Here is a 25,898-nt window from a genome sequence, read left to right on the forward strand (position 1 = left end):
CACATAAATACCCAACAAAGTCGATGAGGAAACAGCGCCGCGGTAGCTCAATTGGTAGAGCATCGCACGCGAAATACGAAGGTTGTGGGTTCGGTTCTCACCTGCGGCAAGTTGTTTTTTCATCCACTTTAATTTCCATTAATTTATTATTTCTTCATTCCATTTATTAAGCACAAGTAATTTCCCCTATGTTGTCCTTGGTGTCAGTGTTTGTTGGCTTCTCATGATAAGCGCAGGATTAGTGATTCAAACCCGAAAGCGCGCGAACGGAGCAGCAACAGCTGCCGGATAGAGCCTTTCCCCAGCGGAAAGCGCGCGCCGCAAGACGTGGAGGCGATCAATGCCACGGGAGCGACAGGCAGCGCGAAACGCTGCCCTCCCGCAATGAGAGAGAGAAGCCGCAGGAGAGGAGGTACGCCCCCCACAACACCCCTTGGATGGTGACACCACCCAGCCAGCGAAGAAAAAGCGGCAACCTAGAGTAGACTGGTCGGAAGCTGCAAACCGAGCAGGCAAGCGCACGCCTCTTGCACACGGTCCCTCGCGTTACCATGGCAACTCGCGCGAGCCGCTGCGCTGCGTAGCGGCGCGTCGTTCGCACCGCTGCCGCTGTGTGTGTTGCTGTTGGCCGCCGCCGGCGCTTTCGTGGGGGTGCGAAGAAAAGTGTCGAGCTCAGTCGCATTCTCGCCGCGGTCTCGTCTGCCGTGCGCGTTTCTTTCGAGGCGGGGGTGCCGACACGGTGGATCGCCGCGGCGAGCACAGTGCCTCGCGACGCAGGAGTAGCGCGGTGGCATTTTCGAAGATAGGGAGACGGGCCTCCGCTCGCCGCGGTATCAAGCAGGCGACGTCGTCGACTGCGCGTCGTCGCGGTTCGAGCGCTGGCCCTTCGCCATCGTCGGCGCGCTCCGCTGACTCCACGTTCTCTCGCACTCTACGCGCAAGCGGCCAGCGCGACGGCTGCGGCATGGTGGCGTTCTACACGGCCGGCATGCTCGACTTGGAGTCGCTGATCGCCGAAGTGGAGAAGCATCCGCTGCTCTACGACCCCGGCCATCGAGAACAGAGGGACTTCTTCAAGCGGTCGCAGGCCTGGAAGGCCATCGCGAAAGCCATGAACTCTACACGTGAGTATACGCTTGTCTCGTCGTACCCTCACTCGCTCGTAGGCGTTGGTTTTCTTTTTCGTTGTTGTTGCTGCGAATGTATACACGTGCCAGAGGAGACACCGTTTAGTTGCGGACCAGTGATCCGCCCCGCGTCGGCTAGTGGGAACGCGAGACGTCGACGCGGAAGACGCCAGCGCGACGATGAACGCTTGTGGCACGAACGGTGCGACGACGTTATAATCAAGCGCTTGTCGCGTTAAAACAAACGTGGGCGAAACAGTATCATCTATGCGCGCGTACTCACGCAGAAGAAGACGCGATATATGCGTGTCTTTCCGTTCTGTTGTTGTCCACGTGTGTTAAGCGCAGCATTAAGCTCCGCAGAACTCACCCAACCAGCTGTGTCGACAACTTTATGTCACAGTGTGGCCTCTCTCCTGCAGTAGTGACGTTCTTCATTCACGGCGCTTCGACGGACTGTGTAGCCGTAGGTACCCTTTCGACGTCGGCACAACTTGACGGTTCTCGAATCTGTGGTTCCTGGCCCGAGCGAGCGCGATATCGATGACGTCAGAACTCAACGCAGTTTGTCGTTATATCAGAACCGAGCCCCCCCCCCCCCTCCCCTCAAGAAAAGAAAGAAAACTCTTCGCCCAACTGATAATTTATTACTGGGCCCAGCGATAAAACGTCGTAGCTGCAGCGCGCAGTCATCGTGGCAGATTTCTTTTAAGTCGTCGGCATAAACGGTGCTGTAGCTAGTCTATACTGACCACTTGTAGAAGTACGCTGCGTGCGCAGCATTTTTCCAAGTCGGACTCTCTCGTTTATAGACTATACTGGCGGACAACATTAAAATGATGGGGTTTTACGTGCCAAAACCACTTTCTGATTATGAGGCACGCCGTAGTGGAGGACTCCGGCAATTTCGACCGCCCGGGGTTCTTTAACGTGCACCTAAATCTAAGTACACGGGTGTTTTCGCATTTTGCCCCCATCGAAATGCGGCCGCCGTGGCCGGGATTCGATCCCACGACCTCGTGCTCGCGAACAACTTTCTGTGGCTATTAAGGGAAAGTTACGGGGGCGGAGCTTCTGCACACGTGTTACCTCGCCAAGTAGTCCGGCAGCATTTGACAGTGCTTTTGATTGCTCGGAACAGACGCCGAATCGACGCAGCTTCCACGTGCGCCGGTTTCACGTCTGCCCAGACGTGGACGGGAAAATGCGCAAAGTAAACCTCTACACTCAGTGATGTCTTCTTTCATATTTAACTGTTGCTAATAAGGTGTTTGTTTTGTCTCCCCCGCCTAAAGTAATGTGGATTAAAACGCTGGACTCTTCAGAAGCGCTCTCACTTGTGTGCGCTTTGCCTCAGTAGCTTTCCCTTGATAGCCACAGAAATTTAGATTACCATGATGGAGGCAAAAGGCGTAGCGCATCAGAAAAAGGGCAATAGAAGAACACAGACAACACACGCGTTTGGCGCTTCTCTTGTCCCGTTTCTGATGCGCTACGCCTTTCCCCTCCGCCACGATATACCAACAGGCCCAACGTGCAACTTTGAGTTACCTTTTGCATTCGGCCGCCACGCCTCACCCGGCCTCCAGTACCATGACCCCTCCGCCCCTCCCCCTCTATTTTTTGAGGAGGTATGGTGGTTGGTGAATTCTACAGAATGGTAACAATACGTTTCCTGTCCTCGGTAGCAGGGGCAGGTGGAGGAACTACCACAAAGGGAAAATTTTCAAATTTTCGGAACTGATCAATGACTAAGAAGCACGTGGAACCCAGGGCAGTGCTGGCCTCGCCTAGCCAAAGCCAAACATCGCCTAGCCAAAGCTTAGGTGGTGGTGTCTTGTGTACGTCAATCTTCGTTGTCTTCGTTTTGCACTCTTTAAGCTTACAAGGACGTGTCGTACGGGGTCGGGAGTTTGTTCGTCTCAAAAATAACCGTGCTGGACAGCCGAGTTACAGAATTTTGTAAGTGGGCGCAGTTACCTTTTTAATCTCTCTGACGTTGCCGCTACCGCACCTTGACATTGTCAGGCGCCGTACACTTACCGCGGCGCAAAAGGACGCGAAACTATATGAAGTAATAATACCGGTACAGAAAAAAGAACGTCACTCGCAACTACGTTTATTATGCGAAGCATATTACTAGAGCTCATCCCAGCTCCTCGGGCGCGGCGGTGTCGCCTTCAATACCACGTGACACCGTGACGTCACGACAGAGGAGAAACGGGGCTCCAACTCGCGCCGTCGCCTTCAAGGCTGACCACGTGACACCGTGACGTCACGACAGAGGAGAAACGGGCTCCAACTCGCGCCGTCGCTCGCGGCGGTATTGGCGGCGAGGAGTTACGGAGTCGCCATCTATCGCAAGCGCCTCGCTGGCGTAGTATGAGGGATCACGCGGCGGGCTCCTCATAGGTTTTGCTGTCAGCGCTCACTGAAAACACCACGCGTGAGCTCTCCCGGACATTTCTGTAAGTACTTTCGAAACGAGAGAAGTTTTTTACTGTCTAAATAATAACCTTGGGCAAACTGAAAGCACACAATCGTTTACAGACCCTATCTCTTTAGCGAATACGTATAGTGAACGCCACTGCGCGCGGTCGCCGCGATGGAGTCTCCCGAACCGGCTTCTTGCGTGAAAGGTAGGTAAACGTTGTGAGCAAACTATGTTAAATATGTTCGTATAGTGTTTGTATAACTAAATGGAGCGTAATAGAACGAAGCCTCAATGCAGCGATCGTGCAGATTCGCAGCGACCGACTGCGCGTCTGCATGCTTGTCCGCGCACTGTTTCGCTTTCTCCGCGCGCGCGTTTTCGCACCGTGCCATGAGCTTTAGGCCGCAGAATATGAGCATTTGACAGTATACAAGCAACCATTGTTGCGTGTGCGCTATCAGAGCTGTTCAGAAATAATTTCATTGTAGAGACTTCGACGCCTACGGGGACTGTGATGTGCCGTCGCGACGATTCAATCCTTTTTTTTCTTCTAAATTCTTTGACCTTTCAATATTATTTCTCGAGTTGCGTCGCACTGTATGTTTATCGGTGTTCCCAGCGTGCAATTTCCCGCTCCTCCTTTTTTTGTAATCCAGTGCATTAATCCATAACACAATTAAACATGACCATATGCCATGCTTTTTTTAAATGTGCTTCGTACCGCTGCCTTTCCACTCCGCTGAACTTGCCAGTATCTATAGCATCGACAAGTTCATAGACCAAACCGTCATGACATTAGTCGGGCAGCGGACTCGGGCGAGCGTCTCAGTGCGCCTTTTCAGAACATCGCAGACCGGGCGCCGTAGCAGAAATCTTTCTCGCGTCTGTGCTTGCTGCATAACCGAGTTGTAGCCGATGACTGTTTGCCGGTCTTATGTTTCGCGAGCCAAGCTTCACGCAGCTTCTTGTCCTGCGGCTACGTGTGAATAAGGCTGACACCGGCCTCCGTTACGTGCGTCCGGCCCTGCGGCACCGAGCAGTAGCCTACCATGTTGCGTGCCTTCTAAGGCAGCCACTACCTATTGTAGTGCTTTCAAGCGTTGTAAAGGAGACACTCGAAGCGGGAAAATTTCGCCATTAAATGAGGACCGCAGGGTATGAGGGAATTTAAACTCGTTTTCAGCTCGCTTCGGCGCTCCCGAAGCAGCCGACGCGGCTGCTATGTCCACGTGATCCCTCCTAGCACGTCACGCCGACGGTGGCGCCAGCTTTTCCAGTGGTGGAGCTCGAGGCCAATATAAGCAGCTGCGCTTGTTTCTAGGTGGCTTTGGCTCAACTCTTGCAAAATGGGCTGGGTGGAAATCGAACCAGGGTCTCCGGAGTGTGAGACGGAGACGCTACCACTGAGCCACGAGTTTTTTTTTTTTTTCTTTATTGCACTGAGCCACGAGTACGATGCTTCAAAGCGGTACAAAAGCGCCTCTAGTGAATCCGGTGTTGCCTTAGAAACGAGCTGTTTCTAAGGCTCAGGCGTGCGTCGCTTGCTCAGTCGCACATTTCGTTGCCGCGCCGAACGCTGCGTTGCTCGAGGCTCACCGCGTCCGATGCGCGGCGCGTAGTCGCTGCGCCGTAGCCCATTGTCTTACACCCCTTGGCGGGTCGACGGGAACGCTGTCGCGTTCCACTCTTGAAGGCGAAGCAGAGTAACGCATGAGTTGTTTCTTCATCTAGCCGAACCAAATATAGCCAAGCAACAGCAGTTCACCAGGCTAAACAGTGGTTCAACAACTAAAATAAAGGCTAGTATGCTTCGCATCCTGGGCTTAACCTTAGCTAAGCCACAGCCATTTTTTCTGAGCCCACGTGATCACTTTTTTTTTTTACAGCGAAGGTGAGAGCGTGCGCATCACTTCACTTATTTACATGTGCGCTACCAAAAACCTTAATGTATTTTGCTTCATGTTTACTACGTTGATGTTTACCTTCTCACACTACCGGCTTTAAACCCGAAGGCTTCACAGAGACTGCGCACATCTTTGTCTACTTTGTGGGGAGTGGAGTTGCCTTCCCGCGCATCGTCCCCCCAGGTCGCGCGTTGTGCTTAGCATGCGCAGAAGCATCATCAACGACGCGGCGTGGGCGCATATATATATATATATATATATATATATATATATATATATATATATATATATATATATATATATATATATATATATACACACGAGAAGAAAGGGGAAATTACTTGAGCTTAATAACTGAAAATAAAGAAACGATAAAGTAATGGAAATTAAAGTGGATTTTAATGTTTTTCATCCACTTTAATTTCCATTAATTTATCGTTTCTTTATTTTCATTTAGTAAGCACAAGTAATTTCCCCTATATTGTCCTTGGTGTCAGTGTTTGTTGGCTTCTCATGATATGACTACATTATATATATATATATATATATATATATATATATATATATATATATATATATTAAGAGCGAAGCTTTCTTTGCCCCTTCCTTCGACTTTCCCACTTCTGCTGTCGCGCACACCGCGGCGGGGGCTGGTTCAGAGCCTGTATATAGATGACAGGTGCGAGTCAGGGAGGAAAGGCAACGGGATAAACTCGTTTTCACCCCACCGCGTCGAATGTGCACAATGCCCTCTGGAGGTCCCTGGCCGTCGCCAGATTAGCCCCTTGACAGCTGTAATTATCCGTGACTCCCCTCAGAAGCATTGCAGAAACTGCAGCGCTTCCCTTTATACTAGCCTGCGAGGCCAGAGGGGACGCAGACAGAACTGTAGAGAGAAGGAGAGGGAGCAGAAGTGGCAGGTGGCATACAAGAGAGGTGGGGGAGCTGACGTGTGAAGGCAAGGAAACCCGACTACAGCGGTTTCGGGGAAACAGGATAAGCTTAAGTTCAAGGCACGGTACAGTACGTTGCTGCTATTTCCGAAAAATAAACGTCATGCAAATATGTCAAGGGGGCAACTTCCGCAGGGCGTGCAGAAACAGAGCCGCATTAATTAAAGCGCACCGCAGGGTCCAGGCGACACTACGGAAGCGGTCGACCGTCAAATCAATAGTTATGTGCACGCCGCGTTAGCTTTGCGGCTATGGCATTGCTAAACGTCGTGGATTTGATCCCAATCGCGGCAGACGCATTTCGACGGGGGCGAAATAGAAAATGCACGTGCACTTCGATAGCGCAGGTACAAGGAAAAAATACCAAGCCCTGGGCATACTACCAATGAAAGAACTATTTAATTATGTAGTTTTGAAGAATCACTACTTCAGCAAAGAATTCAGGGTTGCTGTAAAAAAGAACGTGACATTGCGACAAACTGAGAAGTACGTGAGACCACGTATCTACACTCACCATGGAAAAAGAACCAGGAACAACTATGTCCCTGCAGTATTTAATCAATTGAGTGATGAATTATGTACAATAAACACGAAACGAAAAATGAATAAAGCGATCAGAAAATGGTGTGCAAGCTCAATAAACACTTAGTAGGTAAAGCCATTTGACTCATATGGAATTGTTTACCGGCTTTGTTTTCAACTTTTGTTTATGTTCTTGCTGCGATACCTGTGTATAATTTTGAATTCAGCAGTTTGAAGAATCGAGTTGTAGTCCTGTAAGTGACTGGTGTATTTATGTATCGCTTTGGTGTTTTGACTTTGATGTTTTTTTTTTTGACAATATTGTGTAATGAAAAAACAGGAACTCGAAATGCTTGTTATTTTTTGTTTCATGCACTGGATGGTGTTCAGTGTATATATGCGAGAGAATGTATTAGTTGTGGTAATATGAATTTAATATGTTGTTTCACCAACTGCCTGGTCATTTTACAAGCACTGCGTGCTTAGATTGACCAGCAAATTCACCCTGTACAAAGAACTTTGGATAAATAAATGAAAAAATGAAATGAAACTTAAGCGGCAGGCACACGGTCCGATCCGGCGTCCGACGCGCCGGAACTGCAGCCGGAATCGAGGTGCTTTGCCGTGCCGAAGCGCCGGATCGGACGTCCGGCGTGCGACAAACCGAGCAGATTTTCATCGTCCGACAACCGCACCGTCGTCTGGCCGCAGCCAATGACAGCGCGGCTGGCATGTGACGTTCTCTGACGTTCCCTCCGCGGAGGCGGCGCTGGCTGGCCGGTTTCTCGCAGTCTTTTTTTCTTTTTTTTTTCTTGCCTGCTGCAGTTTGTTTCCGACACGAAATAGTTTCCAGTTCAGTAAAATTATCTCGAACATGTGTCTGTTATGCAAAGCAGCGCCTAGTACACTAGCACTAAGCTGCTAGCAACATCGGGAGCCGCGACGCGAGGGCATTTCGCGGGCAGACAGCACACACCGACCGTCTTTGAGCGAGGCTGCTCGCTTCGCTTGCACGTTTGCCCTTCGCAACGACTGCGTCGAGTAAACCAGTTGTATTTAATTACGGGCGACCTAAGTGTACAGTGTTAACTGTTTTGGCAAAAATAACAGGGTGTCTACCAACCGGGAAAACCGGGAATTCTCAGGGAATTTGAATAGTCTGGGAATACTCAGGGAAAACTCAGGGAATTTGTGCTTCTACCAGGAAAACTTAGCTAAAATTTTATTGAAAGGGAACGAAAATTGTGTTAATGCAGGTTCCAGTAACAGAGGAATCGCAACGAATCGTCATTGACGCCGTGTCATCGGCACGAGGTATTGCCAGACTAGTTAATGACAGATTTTTCGGACATGCCCAATAATTCGCACGGCTTCGCAGCACCACCACGTACTCCAAAGACTCAATGTATGTTGCCCTGATTGCAGTTCTGAAATGGCATTAATAAGCCACCACCGCCGCCATTTTGATTATCTCGCCGCCTCGAACCGGTGCTAGGGTACCATACCGGTGCTGTCGCACGCAGATCCGCTGGTAGCCGTAGCCACCACCGCGCAACGTTAATCCTAGCTGCTTCTACGTCCGCTAGCTTCTTGCCATGTGGTGCCGTGTTTTTCATTGAAAGAATTCGCCGCTGTCAGCAATGGCACCGACTCTGCCTTTGTAATCCTCGCGATTGGCTTCGAAGGTCGCAAAGCACCAGCGCGTTGCGCAATGCCAATCTGCGAAAGTTAGCTTCGCCTCAGTACAGCAATGTCACGCTGTGAAGGATAAGTCTTGGAAGGGGAAATTGTCACGGGACACAGTATGTATTCCTTAATTATGCACGCGTGCACCTTCGTCTCCTGTCACAGTACGAGCACCGATATGCATAATAAGTGTACTGGCAGGCCTTAAGAGCTTTTTCGGACGTGCCTGTGGCAATTTGAGCCCTTAAAGGGACACTAAAGGTTACCAAAAACTCAAGGTAAAGTGGTAGAGCAATGTTCTAGAACGTCTAAGGCGTCAATGTAATCGCGAACAGAGCTTTAGTAACCGAGAAATTGAGGTAAATGCATGACACGATTTGAGACCCCCCAGCGACATTCCGGTACTAGCCCGATGACGAAAGCACTCCTCATAATTTGTGTTACTAATACTCAACTACTCGTATTAAAAATATCATTTCATTCGATTATAAGACGGGAAAAAATGCTACTTGTCTACGTCTATTCGATTCTAAGAAAAAATAACATTTTGACGTTACCCTTCAGTAATATGGTTGTTCGAAAGGTTTCGTTTTCGCTCGACTCTGCGCGCTCGACTCTGCGCCGCGCACACTTTGGAGTTTCAGTAGTTTTGTTATCGCGTCGTGCTGTGAGGGTTCTGCTGGCTCGCGAAACTTTCATTTGGAACAAGCAGCGAGAATGCCACGTCCATGTGATGTCGTGGGAAGCCCTCGTTGCTTTCCCGCTCCGGAGAGCCGGTGTCGAGGCCGCCGTCGTAGTACGCAACGACGCCGGCAGTGCGAGCCCTCAGCAGCAGGTCGCGCTCGCCGGTGCTCAAATCGCTGAAGTTGAGCCCACCATCGCGAGCCAATCTGTCGGTGTCAGGGTCCATTGCGACGAGCGTCGAAATTTGCGTCATAGAATAAAGTACCAGCTTATGGGCGTCTTGCGCTGGAGTTTGAGGTATAGTAGCGGCGCCTGGTGGCAGTGCGGGAAACGACATCTGGTTCGTGCCAGCTTGGGTCGTATTGAGCCCTGGCTGTGGCGAAGCACGTTTCTAGGCCGAGTTTTGCGTCGATTCGCACATTTTTATGCCCTGTTGCGAGTGCGAAAAGGCTCGTCACTTCTCACAGACCACGCCGACCACGCTGCGAGCTCGCCGCAGCCTATAGTTTAACGAAAACGGACTCTCCGTGTGCCGTGGGACGTAATTCGTTTCTCTTTCCGCTAGCCACTATACTCCCGCTTTCGCTCTGCTGTCGGCTCTGTCTTGGCTCTGTTTCTGGCCGCGCGTTTGCGTTTTGCGCAGAAAAGCCGTAGCGCCGTCTGCGGACGCTGTTCTACTCACCGATGGCGCAACGTCACTATGAGACCATGATGTCAGTACTCCTCGATCGGAGGGCGGGCGATTTGAACTGCGCTAGAGGTACGCGGACGCTTCAGAACGCATTTTCTCTTAAAATAAGTCTCTCCTTGGCACGAAACAAGCGTTTCGAGGTTTCTGTGATGGTATTTCAACAGTCCACGTTGACTTAATAGTAACCTTTAGTGTCCCTTTAACTGTTTCGTTACCGCGAGAAAATGGTAGTTCTTTATAGGTCTCGGAAAAAAATATTTGCCACTACAAATAATATTCCAGCACACATTGCAGCATAGCATGTTGTGCATAATGAAATTCTCTTTTCAAAAACATACGTTCCCAAACAAACAAATTTTAGGTAAAACATAAAAATTCTAGAAAGCTCTATTTTTGCTTCCAGCTGATAAAAACAATACAAAACGATATCCGCTAAAACATCAATACCAAAGGCAATTCCGAATATACATTTCAAAGATAAATAACCCGGAAATAGTGTCCAAAAAGTAAATGCTCAGTACACCGCTGTTCTTCGGGTACAAAAAAAAAAAAAAGGAACTAAAACCAGTTCATCGCTCATGCCATGTGGGGAAGCAGTTCCTGGATTTTGTGAATCATAGGTGCACTCCGCGCTTTTCTCACGAAAAGTCTGGTGTTTGTTCATCTTTGCGGGCCTCGTAACACATTTTGCAGTTTCGTCTTTTCGGCATCTTCTGAGGATGGTCCGGTGAGAAGTCCAGGGAACGTACTTCACCAGTTCCTGTATAGTCATGCACCTCTTCCAGGACCAATTGCTCCCAGCGTAGCCGGGCAACTACAAGATTATTTATCCAAGCATATCTGCTTGCGTTTTTGCAGGTTGTCTTTATCACTTCTGCAGAGAAGAAGAGTAGAAAAAAAATTCCACGCCTTTGCAAACTGTCTTGCGCTGATCCGCAGTGCTGGGCCCGAGATGTGCTACGGGCGGCCTTCTTGGCGTGAACAGAAGTTTCTTGGCTGCCGATGGCAGCACATCATAACCAAGCGAAGTATATACCCTGAAGATAATCAGGAGAGCTATCAGGTTGTGCAAAAAAGATCGGCAGATAAGTGCGCGCAAGGAAGGAGACCGCTCAAGGCCGTAACCTAATCTCGCCACTGAACAGTTGCGGGTGTCCCATATGCCGACTCAAAACATCGTAGCCGTCTGAGCTTGAATCCGCTTTGCTGTCATCTTCGGAATCATAACTAGCGTCCTCATCACTAAATTCAAGTGCGGGTGCAGCATATAGTTTCGAGCACGACGCTTTTCTCGCGACTCAGCAGCGCGGCATGACGACATGGATTGGATTGGACTGGAGCCAACTTTATTTATGCCTGCAGTTGGGCGCTCGCGCGCTCCGACGAGGGCCTAGACGACATGGGAGCCACTTACAATAACTGCGCAGTAACACCGGCATGTGCCCCTTGCCTGAATTTTACGAGAGAAGCGAAACCGGTGCTCTTAGAAACTGGTTGAAAATACCAGGTCCACATGCCAGACATGCGGCGGACCTTCAGAAATACACTTTGGTGGAATAAAACGACTCGGACTCCAAACCAAAGCTCACTATAGTAAACAGCTGGCGTCATTTTCGGTTAATTATCACCGCTCAGCATTGTCAGACGGCAAAGCCGGCGATGTAATTTAATTCTTGACTTACTGGGAGTCATTTGATTGCAAAATTTTGATGCTAGTGCAGTGTAATCGTGAGCGACATGATTTTTTTTTTCTCAAGCGTGGCAGAAGGTGACGGCCACTCCTCTTTTCGCTGCAACATATACGCGCATTCGTTCGCAAAAAGGTCCATCGAAAATCACAACACACCGGAGCACGAAAAATTTAACTGATTCTGAAAGTTCAGTGCCTGCACTAACTACTGGATGACATGAAGTGGATATGAAACGGCTCCAACATGTCTAAATCGGCGATCTAAAGTGTCAATCCCCTGTGATCGATTTTGATATGCGTGGTAACAAAAGAGTTAAGGGCAGGTAAAGACATGCATTCGTTTATTCCGGACTGCCCGATTTTTCGGATGTTTTCGCAGCCCATAGGGAGTCCGAAAAATCGGACGTTGACTGTACAGCTGACCAAGCGGATGCTTCAAATGATCCATGGAGCGCATGCGTGGCGGAAGGAGGATGAGAACAGAAAGGACCGACGCACTGAGGAATTAACGAGAAAGGAAGCGTGCCGTTTGAAGGAGCTTGAGCTCAAAAAACAGTGTTGGCTGACGCCGATATGCCGGTGTCCCTCGTTCAAACCAAAATAAACTCTTTAGAGCAGTGAAACCCAACACTGAGATGTGTACGGGCTGAGAGTATGTCAGGACAGGTGAGGTTGACTTCCCAGCTGCTGAGAGAGAATCTTAGTTGTGACACAGTCCAGCCCTCATACCGATGAGCTTACTATCAGTAGGTAGAAATAGCTCATATTCGAAAACATTTACGTCTGTATGCATCTCCTTTTCATTCGTATTTGAAAATGTTCGACTCTATTCGCAATGGGTTTTACCATTTCTTCCGCTGTGCATTTTACTGTCATCTTCTTTTTTGTTTTCTTTTTGAATAAAATAGCTGTTACTCCTTACTATTCAAACTGGATTAAATCTTTTTTTTTTTTCAACATGCTTACTAGAGAGTGACAGCATCAGGCAACATGGTGTCAGCCCGTCTTGATATAAAACAAAGTTCTGGCTCATTCAGGGAATTTTGCAAAGGGGCTCAGGAAAACTCAGGGAATTTGGAAATGTCCACTTGGTAGACACATCCTGAATAAGTGCTCTTCGACGAGCTCGGGTTGGACCGTAAGCGCCGTCGGCCGCGGCGTCCGCCTAGATAAGCCTACCGGCACCATCGCTGGCTGTTAGCGGAGCCGTCAGTGGACAACGCGCCGTCGTGAAGTGTTCTGTCACTCGCAGGGGCATAATTTCATTGACAGCGTTCGCGTAAAGCGAAGCAGTGTTGTGCAGAGTTGCTTGTATTGCGTTTCTCGACGAGGATATATGAAGTCAAGCTGCAGGGGGGGCTGGATCTGGGCGGAGCTTACGTGCCGCTCGATCCTTCGGATGCGCGCACCATGTGCCCCGAATCGTCGTATGCCGCATGCCGGAGCATGCGGCGCCGCACGTCGGATCGGACGCCGAATCGTACCGTGTGTCTCCTGCTTTATATTTTGGGATACGTTAAAGAACACCACAGCGTCCAAGTTAATCCGGAGTCCGCCACTTCGGCGTGCCTCATAATCCGAGTGCGGTTTTGGAACGTACAGCCCCATAATCCAATTCAAGTTTAATACTTCTGCCACAATGCGATGTGCCATGTGAGGCAATGACAACGCTCAACCCTCTCAGAGGTTATAAAGTATGGCGCACAACAACGCCACAAGCAAACACCTCTCCCTGTGTGGTCTGGGTCCTACGCAGACAAACAGCAGTGGTGCACGCAAGGTAACGTTTAACATCAACTCACCACTCTGGTATTAGCCTATGTAAAATAAACGTTGAAGGGATTAAGCTTTAGCTATCAACATCGCCGCTAACTATCGTCAATCAAGTGACCGAGCACGGAAAGCTTTGCGTACATCGATTCCCATAGTGCGTGGGATCTACATAATATTTGTTTTCTCGCGCAATGCATTGTGGGTCGGCGCGACCAACGCGCGCATATGGAGCCAGAGCCATCTCGACGTCGGGCGCGTTGGCCGCGTCCGGTTACGTTGGCTGCGCCAGTGCCAACGTGACGTTATAGCGCGTGCGCGCGCACTCAGGCTAGGTCGGAATACATACGCACCTTAAACTGTGGCGCGCTTTCGCGTCGCGCTGGACTATATCCGGGTGACTTTCTCAAGTGAGCGCACCTATGTCCGGCCACGTAATCGAGAACTGCGATAGTGAGCGAGATTGTCGCTGGAAAGCGGGCAAAAAAATCTAAGCGCCGTTCACTTTGCCTGCGCGGTACGTTTGCCCGCATTGCCGCCGTCCGGTGTAAGCACTACAAGACGGGGCGCCGTTCTTTGTTGACCTCTGAACTTTCTGCCCCGTACGTTAGCGCCGGTAGAATGTCACAAGTCTACACTTTTCAACAACAGTGGTGAGCTTCCAGTCACAATTTGGTAATGTCTGCCGTATGCACTCCAACCCATTTCTGTTCATCTGTAGATTTCCTTCTCAAGGTCAGGGTCGGCTGTGAGTAACAGACCTAGATAAACGTTCTCCTTCACAGACTCGAAAGGTTGACTGGCGATCATGAATTCTTGTTCCCTTGCCAGGCTATTCAACATTAATTAACTTTGTCTTCTGCATGCAACCCTACTCTTACACTTTCCGGTTAAGGACCTCAATCATTTGTTACAATTTATCGCCAGTGTTGTTGAACAGGACAATGTCATCTGCAAACCGAATGTTGTTGAGATATTCGCGGCTGACCCTCATTCCTAAGCCTTCCCAGTCTGAAAGCTTGAATTAATATTCTAAACACGCAGTGAGTGGCATTGGAGGGAATTGGTCTCCTTGCCTGACTCCTTTCTTGATACGTAATTTTCTACTTTTCTTGTGGAGAGCCATGGTGTAGCTATGAAATCTTTGTATACATTTCCCGCGATATTCACGTATTCCTCCTGTACTCCTTGATTACGCAATGCCTCCACGACTGCTGGTATCTATACTGAATCAAATACCTTTTCATAATTTGTGAAAGCCACATAGAGAGGTCGATTGTACTCCGCAGATTTCTCAATTACTCTATTGATGACATAGATGTGGTTCATTGTATAATATCCCTTCCTGAAGCCAGTTTCTTCGCTCGGTTGATTGAAATGTTGCCCTGAATTGGAAATTATCTCCTTGGTGAATATTTTACACAATACTGAAAGCAAGCTAATGAGCCTGTAATTATTGAATTCTTTAACATGTATACGTATAGTGCAAGTGAAGGCGGTCTGCTCCGAACCAAGGTCACTCGCACTTCGCTCCTCGAAGAGGCAGGACGTGAGGTCGAGTGAGATTCTGAACAGCACTTTGCAATGCGGCGAACGTGGTTTAAATCATGGATCCTGGGGCGCTATAACGTAAAGCTATTCCAAACTGTTCTATTCCAATTCTGCAATCAGCCCTCCGCGATTGGTCAACAAACTATTTTGGACCACGCCTACGTCACCCGTCTGTCACGCGACGTCACGAAAACCGCGGTAGCTCCCCATCTGATATGACATTGCACACTAATTACGCCTGATTGGACCGAACAAGAGAAAAACGTTTATTTTTGATTTCACGCCTTTTCGCCATTAGACCTCGGCTATTGGTCAAAAGCTTTAGGGCTGCACCCACTTCTCCTGCCTTTCACGCGGCGTCGCAAAACCACGAAAACTCACCGCGTCATAGTGACGTGTACGCGTTAAAGATGCATGAATATGCCGAACAAAACTGAATTTTTTTCTGAATAGCCGCAGGCTGCCGCTAAAGCCCCTCCATACACGCTTCCGCCGTCCCTCCATACACGTTTACGCCGACCAGGTTAAGTACCGCCAACCTGCCCTCCTCCTCCACGCTCCTCTCCCAGTCACCCCCTCAGCTTCCGGCGTCAAGCGGAACTTACGTAGCTGCAGCTTCCTGTTCCGAGTGGAAGTGACGCTATGTTTTTTAGCGTTGTTTACTTTCGCGTCGATGGAGAGGCTTTAATTGCACCAGCTGCGGTTGAAACTGTGAATGCGCTGCTTCGCGTCAACCTGCGACGGGTTGTGGCACGAGCGACAACGTACAGTGGAATGTAGTGCCTGGGCGCTTGGAGACCACTGCCGTTTTACGTGCATTTGGAAAACAGCGACCGCGAACTACTACTTCAGCGGAATACAACAGCTTGTCCCCTTTGCATTCTTCTTATGGTGACTGCCACAGCCCTGCTAAGCACGCGCGGGCGTCTCACCATCGTCTAACAGCAGTCAAAGCAGAAATTCCCGCAGCGCAACTCCAGGAAGCGGAAACGCCGGAACCGGAAATTTTTAAACCGGAAATGCCGGAACCGGATTTAGTGTGAGGGGAAAAGACGGCGCACAACCACGGCCGCTCGATGAAAACGCACAGTGTGCGTTTTCATCGAGCGGCCGTGGCACAACAAAGGTTGTCGCTACCTAAGAAAGCGGCGGTGGCGCGTGGATTTAGGGCTTTAGCTTTAGCTGCCCTGTTCCGAAAGGAATAAAAGATGGCTGCCGCCGATCGCTCAGGCACTGGCTTCTCGCACCTGCCGGAGAGCATGGGTTCATTTGCGTACAATAAAAGTTTTTGCATGGCTGTGTAACGTTTTCGAGCATTTTTGGCACGTTTACGACCTCGCTCTGCCAACTCTTCTTTGCTGAGTATCCGTTTTAGCAGCATTCTGAACCTTCCGTTGCATTCCGCCGCGATTTTCGACCAGCCACCGCAAGCTAAGTAACGGAAAGCGGACCAATCGCAGACAACGGCACAGTCCTCTTCATCCGGGGACCTATTTTCACTGCACTGGATCGGCCCCATCGAATCCCCCTCCACTTGAACGTGCGCCTTGCCTCTTGGCAGCCAATTAGATAAGACAAGCCGCACAGTGTAGGCAATATTATTGGCTTTTAAAGGAAGCAAAAGTGACCTCCTATAAACAAGGAGAGCGTTTGATTGGTTTGACAAGCCTGCGGGCCACCGCCCGATGCGTGCGTCGGCGGTTAAGCAAATTTGACGTCAGGATATTGGAATAAAAACATATTGGAATAGTTTTACGTTATAGGGCCCCTGGACTTCAAAGAGGTGTGACATAATGCTAACGTATTTCTTTCGCATTGACATCATGCATGCACTGACAATAATACATTTCGTCATTTCCTTTTTGTTGTTTCGCTTTCTTCCTGTACTTCTTGCCCAGGCTCGGGCTCGAATATATATATATATATTTTTTTTTTCATTTGCGCGACGTGTGTAAGGAAGGGGGGGGGGTGCTATTTTATTTAATTCTTGCTCTACCCGTCGACTTGGACAAGTTCCTGAGAGAAGTGAAGAAAGAAAGTCACCAAGGGTCAGGAGCTCCTCGTGGCAGGCGACTTTAACGCTCCACACGTACCTTGGGGCTACCGAGCAACCAACGAGAAGGGTTACGGACGTGCACGATGCGGCACGGCACCACCATCAGCCGACGTCGTGGACCGATGCTCAATCACCAGCTAGAATCGGCAACAGCGTCTCCAGAGACACCAGGCCAGACAATACCCTCTACCACACGGTACGGGAGTGTGGACACAACCCGCCGATACCACAACTGGATCGACCGTCGAGAAGTGGGAGGCCCAGCTGACAAGCCCGAGCCCTGAAGGCCAGCATCGTCTGCTGAGCAGGGCTGAAGCTATCGGCCCAGGCTCACGGCATCCTGGACTATAGGGACGCTGCCCACCTCGGACGACCACCTTCAGCTCATATTTTTTTTTACAAATAAAGTTTATTCCTTCTCCTTCTAAACGTCGACAAGAGCGCGCTGTTCAACCTGAATTATATATGGGATCCGCGGGTGGCCGCGATTAATCGTCAACATTATTCGGTACCTCTCGGGTGTACCGCAACATTGCAGCCTCGAGGACATCTTGCGTCTACAAAACGTCTTCGCGTTTCTTCTATTCCACGTACAGCTTCGGCCTGCAAGAGGCAATGGAGGAGCGTGCGGGACCGGTTCGTGCGAGAGGAGAGGCTGTCCAAGCTGCAGTCGGAGACCGAGGATGACCGTCTCGCCAAGTGGGGCCTCTACAAGCACCTCGGCTTCCTCGTCAGGGCCTACCAGACCCGGTAAGCCGGGGAAGGGGAGAGCAATTTTTTGCCATGTTTAATACCGGTGTCACAGGGCCACTTTCTATCGCGATCGTGCCCAATCGGGATCAAAATCCTGGACCGCGATTGGGTCCCTCGCGCAGCTTGCGCAAACGACCCAATCGCAACCGAGAAATTCGATCCGGATCGGGCTTGATAGCGATCAAAAGTGATCAGAAGTGCGCCGTGTGACACCCCCATAACACTCCTTTCGTCGCCTCACTCCTGCTAACGTGTATGCTAGTAGGCGTGATCGAAAAGTAAAGTAGCGTGTACCGCTCGTTGAAGGAGCTAAGGGTATTAGCAGTATGGCACCGTAAATCGTTTTGTAAGAATTCAAACAAGGTGAGATTAGGGAAATAATAAATTGCTTTGTCTAAATCGGGACGTAAGCTGCCGAAGGCGAGACGTACTTAAGGGGTGGTAACTGTCGCGCGTAAGTGACCTGCATAGCTCCTCCGCATATTTGTCCAGGAACGTTCCGGATCGTCTGGGCAACCATTACCGCTGTTCTCCTGCGCCAGGATCGCTCAAAAGAGCACCCGCTTGCATCAGTCTTCCTCCCTCCAGACGGCAAGAACTGTTCTCGTCCGTTGCAGTATTCGAAAGAAACGAATATTCGACAACTTCGAACAGTGGATTCTCGAATCTAAGTGCAAAGACTATTTGATTCGTTTTCCGAAATAATTTAGAATATTCGCGCACCTCTACCTCGTTGTTTCGAACCATTGTGTCAAAGGAAGAACGCATATGGCAAACTAACCGCAATTTAAATATCGAAGTGAATATTAAGAAGAACCTTTACTTACGTTTGAGCCAACTCTGATTATTCCATTATGCAAGTATATGCAAAATGCGCAACTCCTGCACCCTTCTAATGAAATGTGCTGCATCCAAGAGAAAGCGGGATTCCGTAAACTGCAGGAAGCAGAATCATGTCTCACTCTTTCCCCTCAACTTGCAGGCAGAGCCTCAGCGATGCCGCGGGTTCCGAAAAGAAAGCCGTCGTCGTCGGTGGCCAGCGGGGAACCTCGCAGGCCGTGCAGTCTGTGCAGGTAAGTCATGCTGGCTCCGTTGCAGTTGCGTGACACGTGATCAGAGAGGTTCGTTTAGCCTGTGCGCATGCGCTATACGCATAACCGGTGACGCCACCTTGCGACGTTGAGCTGAACCAGATTTCATCAAACCCTTATTGCAGGAACGGGCTTTGTGTAGAGCTAGGTGCGGACAATTCCAGGGTCCTTTTTACGACAAATTAGCCGGATATTAAAATATGAGCTCATCCCTTGACGCTATACGCCGAAGTTGCGAGAAAACCAAGTGCCCTGATATTAACATTTCATATCGGTTCTGTTCGTGTTATTGTTCTATAAAGCGTCTTATCTTTGTGTACAAATGTAGTTCAAGCGTAGCCCGTCTGTGCGTGCTCTTTAACATTCAGCTCACATTGAAACTTTACAAAAGACTTTCCCCGTTGCTCTATTAAGCTAGAGCGAGCCTGCCTTAGGCAAGCCGGCATATGTATGCTCAGACGCAGAGATAAAGGGAAGCAATAAACTGGGAATCAGGGGGTAGGGAAGGGAAAAAAGAGAGAGGGAAACGGATGTACAATCCGCCCAATATTACGGAGTGTTCTGTGCACTACCTTTTCGTAATGGCAATTATGCGGACACTCGAAGCACGTTCACGTCGTGAGACCCACAACATGGAACCCGCATTGTGCCTTACACAGGCACAGAATGAGAGAGAGAGAGAGAGAGAATACTTGTACCACACGATGGCTTGAAGCCTGTTGGTGGAAGTGGGCAAGGGGAAGCGAGATCGATCTAAACGTGGCTCACTGTGGAAGCTTCGCAAACGACGCTCCATAGGGAGTTGTCTCCTTTTACCGACTACCTGTGGCCGAACATAGTCCTCGAACGACAACATGGCATCAAACCAGTGATGTGCAGCCCTATATTACGCAATCAGTTCCACGTGAATGTGTGCCAGTCTCAGGAGGAAAGCAGCGCGAAAGACACAAAACTTGGAGAAGAACAACTAGGCAGGCATTAATTAGTTCGTGCTGTTTATATTCTTCGCTTTGTGCTGTATCATTGGCACTGAAAGATCAAAGAAGTCGTTGCGTAAACTGGGCACTGCGGAGGCAGCAAGGGCGCGCGACTAATCGCAAGAACCAGTGCGTTACATGTGCGCAGCAACTTGTTTACTCGGCACAACGAACGTGTGTGGAAAACGATACATCAACCAGTCAGGCAGACGTATCAACGATAGATTGAGCGCAGCAGGAATGTGGCCAAGCTTGCCATCTCTATAAATATTGCCTTTCATTGTCGATAGACGGTGCACATGTAACCCTGTGTTGCCACAGTGTAAAACGCTCTTCAGGCACCCAGATAAAGCACCGAGGGGAGATATGAGCCTTTCAGATTGACACCTAGAAAGGTAATTGCATAAGCAGCCCATTTCATAACCTCACAAGTAAACAAATTGGCTTCTCTTGACTGTGCAAAAACGTTGAGATGCCTGAGCGATGAAAATGCCACGAGTGCTTCTTGTCATCTTTCGGAGGTGTAACGTGCACACAGTCTTGTTCTTTATCTGCGTATAAAAGGCAAATGCGTGTCAATATGTATGCATGCGGTTGTTAGTCAGCGCCAGGACTGTGCGCTTCTTCTGTTTTCTTGTTTTGTCTTGTCACGCGCGTGGTAACGCAATCTTCGTCTGGTCTGATTCGCGCTGCCTTCTTAACCAGGCAAGGGTGCTAGTTCGCCCAGTTGTGTCGATCCTGTGTCGATGTGTATGTGCGCATGCGCAGCCTGTGCAGCTGCAAGCCGTCCAGCTGGTGCAGACCTCGGCAGGCGAACGGGACAAAGGTGCGGTCGTGGCCGCCGACTACGACGCGGGATCGGAGTGCGTCATCCTGCACCCCGACGCCATCACGCAGAGTGAGTGTGTACGACGACTCTCTGCGAGCAGTTGCACGTTAGGAATACGTACTACGTTCAGTTCCGTCCAAATTTAACTCTGAGCTAAGCGACGATGTAAAGTTCGACCCGGCTGTAAGTTTGGATGCGTACAGAACTGTATGGTTTAAGCGTAGTCTTGCTGACAGCCTTTGTGAAGATTTACGCTAATTCGATCTAGACCGTCGCATCATCAAAGAAACCGTCGTGAAGTGCGCTTCGAATACCGAGAGTTGATATGAAAATCCAGGATGTAGGCGCCAACATGCCAGCCTAGCTACCACATAGTGTTACGCCTTCATTTCTGTCTTCAATTAAGGTGGTTGCGTGGAAACACTCGCATAATAAACGCGCGCATAACTTTGGTCTCAAAGTAAGGATTTTAATGCGACTACAGGCGCGACCACTGCTAGTGGGAACACTGAGCCCGTGGAATCGCTCCGCTTTGCGTGCAGAGCGGGAAATAAACTCTTGCGGGCCTCTATAGTATATATAGCGCTAGGTCATTCCGTGTCTTCATATGGTGGTCTTGTAAACTGCGCTTTCTGTCCGGGAAATTCGTTCCGCTTATAAACCGTCCAGGGGTTGTCCTCCTGAATTAAACCCCACTCCCGTGTCCAGGTGTCCTCCTGTCAATGGTGAATATGCCATCTCCGGACGAAATCATCATTCCTGATCAACCGCCATTGATAGACCTCGGGGACTCGACTAACTGCGTAAGTGGCAGTCGTTTTTCATGTGGTGTCGGGCAGTGAGACTTTGGCGTGGAACGAAGGCGAACATACCCTTTAGCTTAGGTATTCCAGGGTCCTGGGTATTCCAGGGTTCCTTACGATTCTATGTGCCCACTCGGTAACGCCACATGCTGCAGGTGCAGAAAAGCAAGTGCTGTGATCCTAACATTTCGTATCGGTTCTGATCGTATTATTGTTCTGAAAGTGTCGTCTTTTGTGCAGTATTGTAGTTCGAGTATTGCCCGTACATGTATACATGTTCAAACATTCAGATCAGTTGAACATTTGCAGTAAAAACCTTGGCATTGCAAAGTTTCGAGATTGCGGACTTCGCGAAGACCCCCCCCCCCCCCTTTATTTTATTTTATCGCCATGATGTAATGAGAGAGATTGGCGCCTCTATGTGGCACTGGCTTCCGCTCGTCGCTTGTCAAAGAAAACTGTTTTCACAAATTTGTTACGAAAACGTGGCACAAAAGTACAAAAATATCGTCAGCACGAAGTTCCCCCCTTTTTTTTTCGCAGTCTTAAAAGCCAAAGGTCTAGTTATATAAAGTGCATGTTTGCATGTTTATAGCAAATGCTGTGCACGACCTTATTCATACTGCACAACAACGGTACAAGGTTTAAAGCACTTCCCTCGTTGGTGTGATTTGCAGTATTATGCTTGCTGTGGAACATGCATTTCATTCGAGAGTCCTAGGCCTAATTAGAGCGCTCCCTGCATTTCATGTTTGAATGAGAAAAGTAGACAGAGAGAGAGAGAGAGAGAGACCTCCCTCTAACATGATGCACTACCTATACAGCTATCGTATACCGCTATCAATGCGAAACCATCGGACGCGATAGGCGGTTCCCCAACCCACAATAAAAGACAAATTCCTGTCGTCGTTCGCAGGGCACGACGTCGGGACATGGAGATCCCTCGGAGTCTACGCAACGTGCACCCGTCGGAGCGCTCGACCACGTGACCGTCAAGCAGGAGCCGCCTTCCTGCGCCACGTCAGAAGAAGAAACTGGAAGTGGCGACACACTTCGCGACCGTTCTGCCCCTAGCGGCGAGACGAACTCCGCCCGCCACGATTCCTCGGTGGTGGCGCAGTCGTGGCGTCGCAAACGGAAGTCGAGCACGACGACGAACTCGACTCTCAAGCGCTCGCGCCGCGCCGACGTTGGTGCTGACGTTGACGACGGTGGAAACCGCGCTGCTGGGAGCAACGACAACGATGTCGTCAGGAGCACCAACGCTTTGCTGCACCATCTGGTCACAGCGACGGAGAGAGTTAAAGCCGCGGCCGAAGTCGCGACGCAGTGCAGGTTGCCGCACTTGGATTCCGGAGACTCGGACACAATGTTCCTGCTTAGCCTGCGCGAAAGACTTCGAAGCTTCGGTCCAAGAGAGCGGAGCCTAGCGCTGGTGAAGATTCAAGAGGTGCTACACGAAATCGAGTTCGGAACTGCTGCGCGTTGAGTAGAAGCGTTTCCCATCGGAATAAGGGCCAAGTGGATGTTGCACCCATGATGCTGTCTTCATTACAAATTAGAGAGGTCTAGCTTGTCCGTTATTCGGGTACGCAGGCGGACGGGGCGTTGGGGCGGAGGCGTAAACGGGAGCGGTCTGCATGGTGCAGTCATCTGGTGGCGCAGAGCTCAGACAGACAGAAACAGCTAATATCGCAGTAACCAAGTGTATTTTACTTTGCTGCGGGTGTAAAATTTTGGCAGCAACAGGATTACGCCAGTGCCGAAAATTTATACCAGCAGCGAAGTAGAATGCAATTGGTTAATGCAATGTTAGTTTTTCTTTTTGTCTCTTTGAGCTCTGCGCCACCAGGTAGCTCCACCGTGCAGGCCGCTCGCGTTTACGCCTCCGCCCCAACGCCCAGAATACCGGAAAAGCTAAACCTCTCATCTCCATTTTGTTTTCAGTAAAAAAAAATACTCTCAATTCTCAAGTGTGTGTATATTTGTATCTTCTTCTATAATCACTCTTCGATAGCTTAGGTTTACTTAACATGTCTTAGATCTTTCAGCCACCCCGCTCTCCCCGACGTTTCCTCCTGCGCTCCCCCATTGGCCAACCTGTCACGTGGAAGCAGGCGCCGCGCTTTTGAATATTTTTTTCTTTCCAGCGGGCTCCTACCACCATTGTTGACCCTGCGCGACGAAAGTACGCGCAAACAAACTGATAAGAGTGCGTTAGCGGTACAAATCGAGTGTGTTAGGGACGAGAACTTAATTACGATGCCGTGCTGCTGCGCCTTCGGTTGCCGCAACCGACGCAGCGACGGCAAAATGCTTCTTTCTTTACCATCCGACGAGCGCAACGCACAAAGAAAAGTGTGCATACATAGGATCGGGCGGGCTGACTTCGAGGAAGGGGCAAGGAACGTAGGGCTTTGTGAAGTGCCACGGTTCCTCACATCTTCTTTTGAGCCTAGTTCACGCCTGCCTCTTCGAAAAAAAAGTGTATGTGTTCATGCTGTGCGTACGTTTAGTGCGTTTAAACTCACTTGTTTTCGAATGTGCTCTCTTTGTTTCGTGTAGTTTCGTCTTGCGGCGAAAGTGTTCGCATCTGCAGCTGGCCTGTGACATAGAAGCGACTTTATCATGCTATATCTTGAGCTCCGCCAGAAGTTAGTACATTCTCGACGCTTTTGCGAGGCTCACTATGACTTACGCATGCAGTCGTTTAGCTTCGAATGTGCGCAACACATGTATTGAATTGGTTTGTGGCGATTAACGTTTTTAACATCCCGAAGCGACTAAAGCTATGAGGGAGGTCGTAGTGGATGGCTCCGGATAACTTTATTTAGGTCGCCTGGGGATGTTTAACTTGCACTTTGATCGTAGTCGTACGTGGGCCGGTAAATTCCTCGTTGCGTTTCGTAATTCTTGCGCGGGCGCGGTAGCGCTGCGCCAGAAGTTGGCGCCTCGGTGTGATTGTATTTCTTTATTAGATTTTATTTACTAGTAACAACATGTCATTATTTCGTATTACTGAAGGCGCCTCTAGGGCACCAAAGCGGCAACGGGAACACTTGTAATGCCACGTGCTCTCCTGAGGCCTCTGTTAGCCGTTACATGTGCCCTCCTGGAGCAGTACTTGTAAAAACAAACAAACAAAAAAAATCGTCGCGATTGTCAAAGCACCCCGCAAGAAAAAAAAAAAAAGCGCCCCGCTACTATATTGGAGGCATGAGCAGCGGCTACTCGCACGTTTTGTGTGCAGGATTACAATGGCCGAGAAAGGCCGATTGAATAAATGGGTATCGCATGCGTCATATGCACTGCATGCATGTGAACCTACGAAACCACGCACACATACTTTCACGCTGTCAAAACCTGAAACTCTTGTAAGTACGCGCGTGTTTGAGCACACCGCGCCCATGCGTCGTGTTTCAGCAACACGAACTCGCAACGTGCGCTTGCTTTGCGCCTTAAATGAATGAATGAATGAATTTATTTCCATAAATATACAAGTTTATGGAGGACATAAGGAAAAAAGTTACAAAAGAGCAACTTGACTAGTCCTTAATCCTTCTCGTGACAGCAGCAGCAGAAAACAAACACATGGCAAAAAAAAGGGGAGCGTAAGAGAGAAAGTACAAAACAAAAACAATAAACGTTCTCATACAAGTGTACATACAGCAGATAGCAATGGAAAAAAATACATAACTCAATAAAAAGAAGCCTACTTATACAGAGATTAAAGGCTAATAGGCACCAAAGTAACTTATTAACTTTTTTTTACTGCAAGAAGAGACACAATACCATCGTTCACTAACTTATTTAATAAATGCGGTAAAGTGTATGAAAGCTTTTGTTTCGCATAGTTGGCACGTGGGTATGGCACAAACCAATATTCCGGAAATCTTGTAGCATAATAGCTTCTATTTCGTGTCAAGTTGGCTATAGACCTGACGTGGTTAATGTTTTTCTGGCATTCCTTACCATATGTTAACGCTAAGCGAAAATTCAAGAGATCAGGAACTTTAAGTATTTTAAGTCTTTAAATAATGAATTAGTTGGAAAGTCAAATGGCACTTTGCACACAACACGAATGGCTCTCTTTTGCAGACGAAAGATACGATTAATATTAGTGGCAGATGTTGTGCCCCAAACCAGGCAGCCGTAATTTAGGTGGCAAGAAAATAAAAGAGTTATAGAGCAGAAGTTTTACCTTCTGTGGAATCTGTTTAATAGTAAAAAGAAGACCTGAAACTTGAGAAAGCTTGTTTGTTAAAAAATTAGTATGACAGTTCCAAGACATGTCATGATCAAAGAAAACACCTAAGGTTTTAATGGAATTCACAAGCATGATTTTTGAAGAGCCAAGTTTAATGTCATCCTTCAGGA

The 25,898-nt window shown here is 49.1% G+C and overlaps 1 protein-coding gene across 1 annotated transcript; it reads left to right on the plus strand.

The window, feature by feature from the left end:
- Nucleotides 1-598: 598 nt before the first annotated feature.
- Nucleotides 599-23,494, plus strand: LOC126533643 (uncharacterized). Its single transcript, XM_050180813.3, has 6 exons — nt 599-1,124; nt 17,665-17,818; nt 18,804-18,894; nt 20,658-20,787; nt 21,427-21,521; nt 22,438-23,494. The coding sequence occupies exons 1-6, from the start codon at nt 965-967 to the stop codon at nt 23,008-23,010; spliced, it is 1,203 nt and encodes a 400-aa protein (XP_050036770.1). The 5' UTR covers nt 599-964; the 3' UTR covers nt 23,011-23,494.
- The last annotated feature ends 2,404 nt before the right edge of the window (nt 23,495-25,898 follow it).

This window comes from Dermacentor andersoni, chromosome 7 (genome assembly GCF_023375885.2).
Source record: "Dermacentor andersoni chromosome 7, qqDerAnde1_hic_scaffold, whole genome shotgun sequence".
NCBI lineage: Eukaryota > Metazoa > Arthropoda > Arachnida > Ixodida > Ixodidae > Dermacentor > Dermacentor andersoni.

What these genes read in the sequence shown, in the direction of transcription:
- LOC126533643 (XM_050180813.3), top strand. Translation starts at nt 965, where the DNA reads ATGGTGGCGTTCTACACGGCCGGCATGCTCGACTTGGAGTCGCTGATC. An exon ending in GAAAGCCATGAACTCTACAC is followed by an intron (nt 1,125 to 17,664) that starts GTGAGTATACGC and finishes TTCCACGTACAG; the next exon opens with CTTCGGCCTGCAAGAGGCAA. An exon ending in CCCCGACGCCATCACGCAGA is followed by an intron (nt 20,788 to 21,426) that starts GTGAGTGTGTAC and finishes TCCCGTGTCCAG; the next exon opens with GTGTCCTCCTGTCAATGGTG.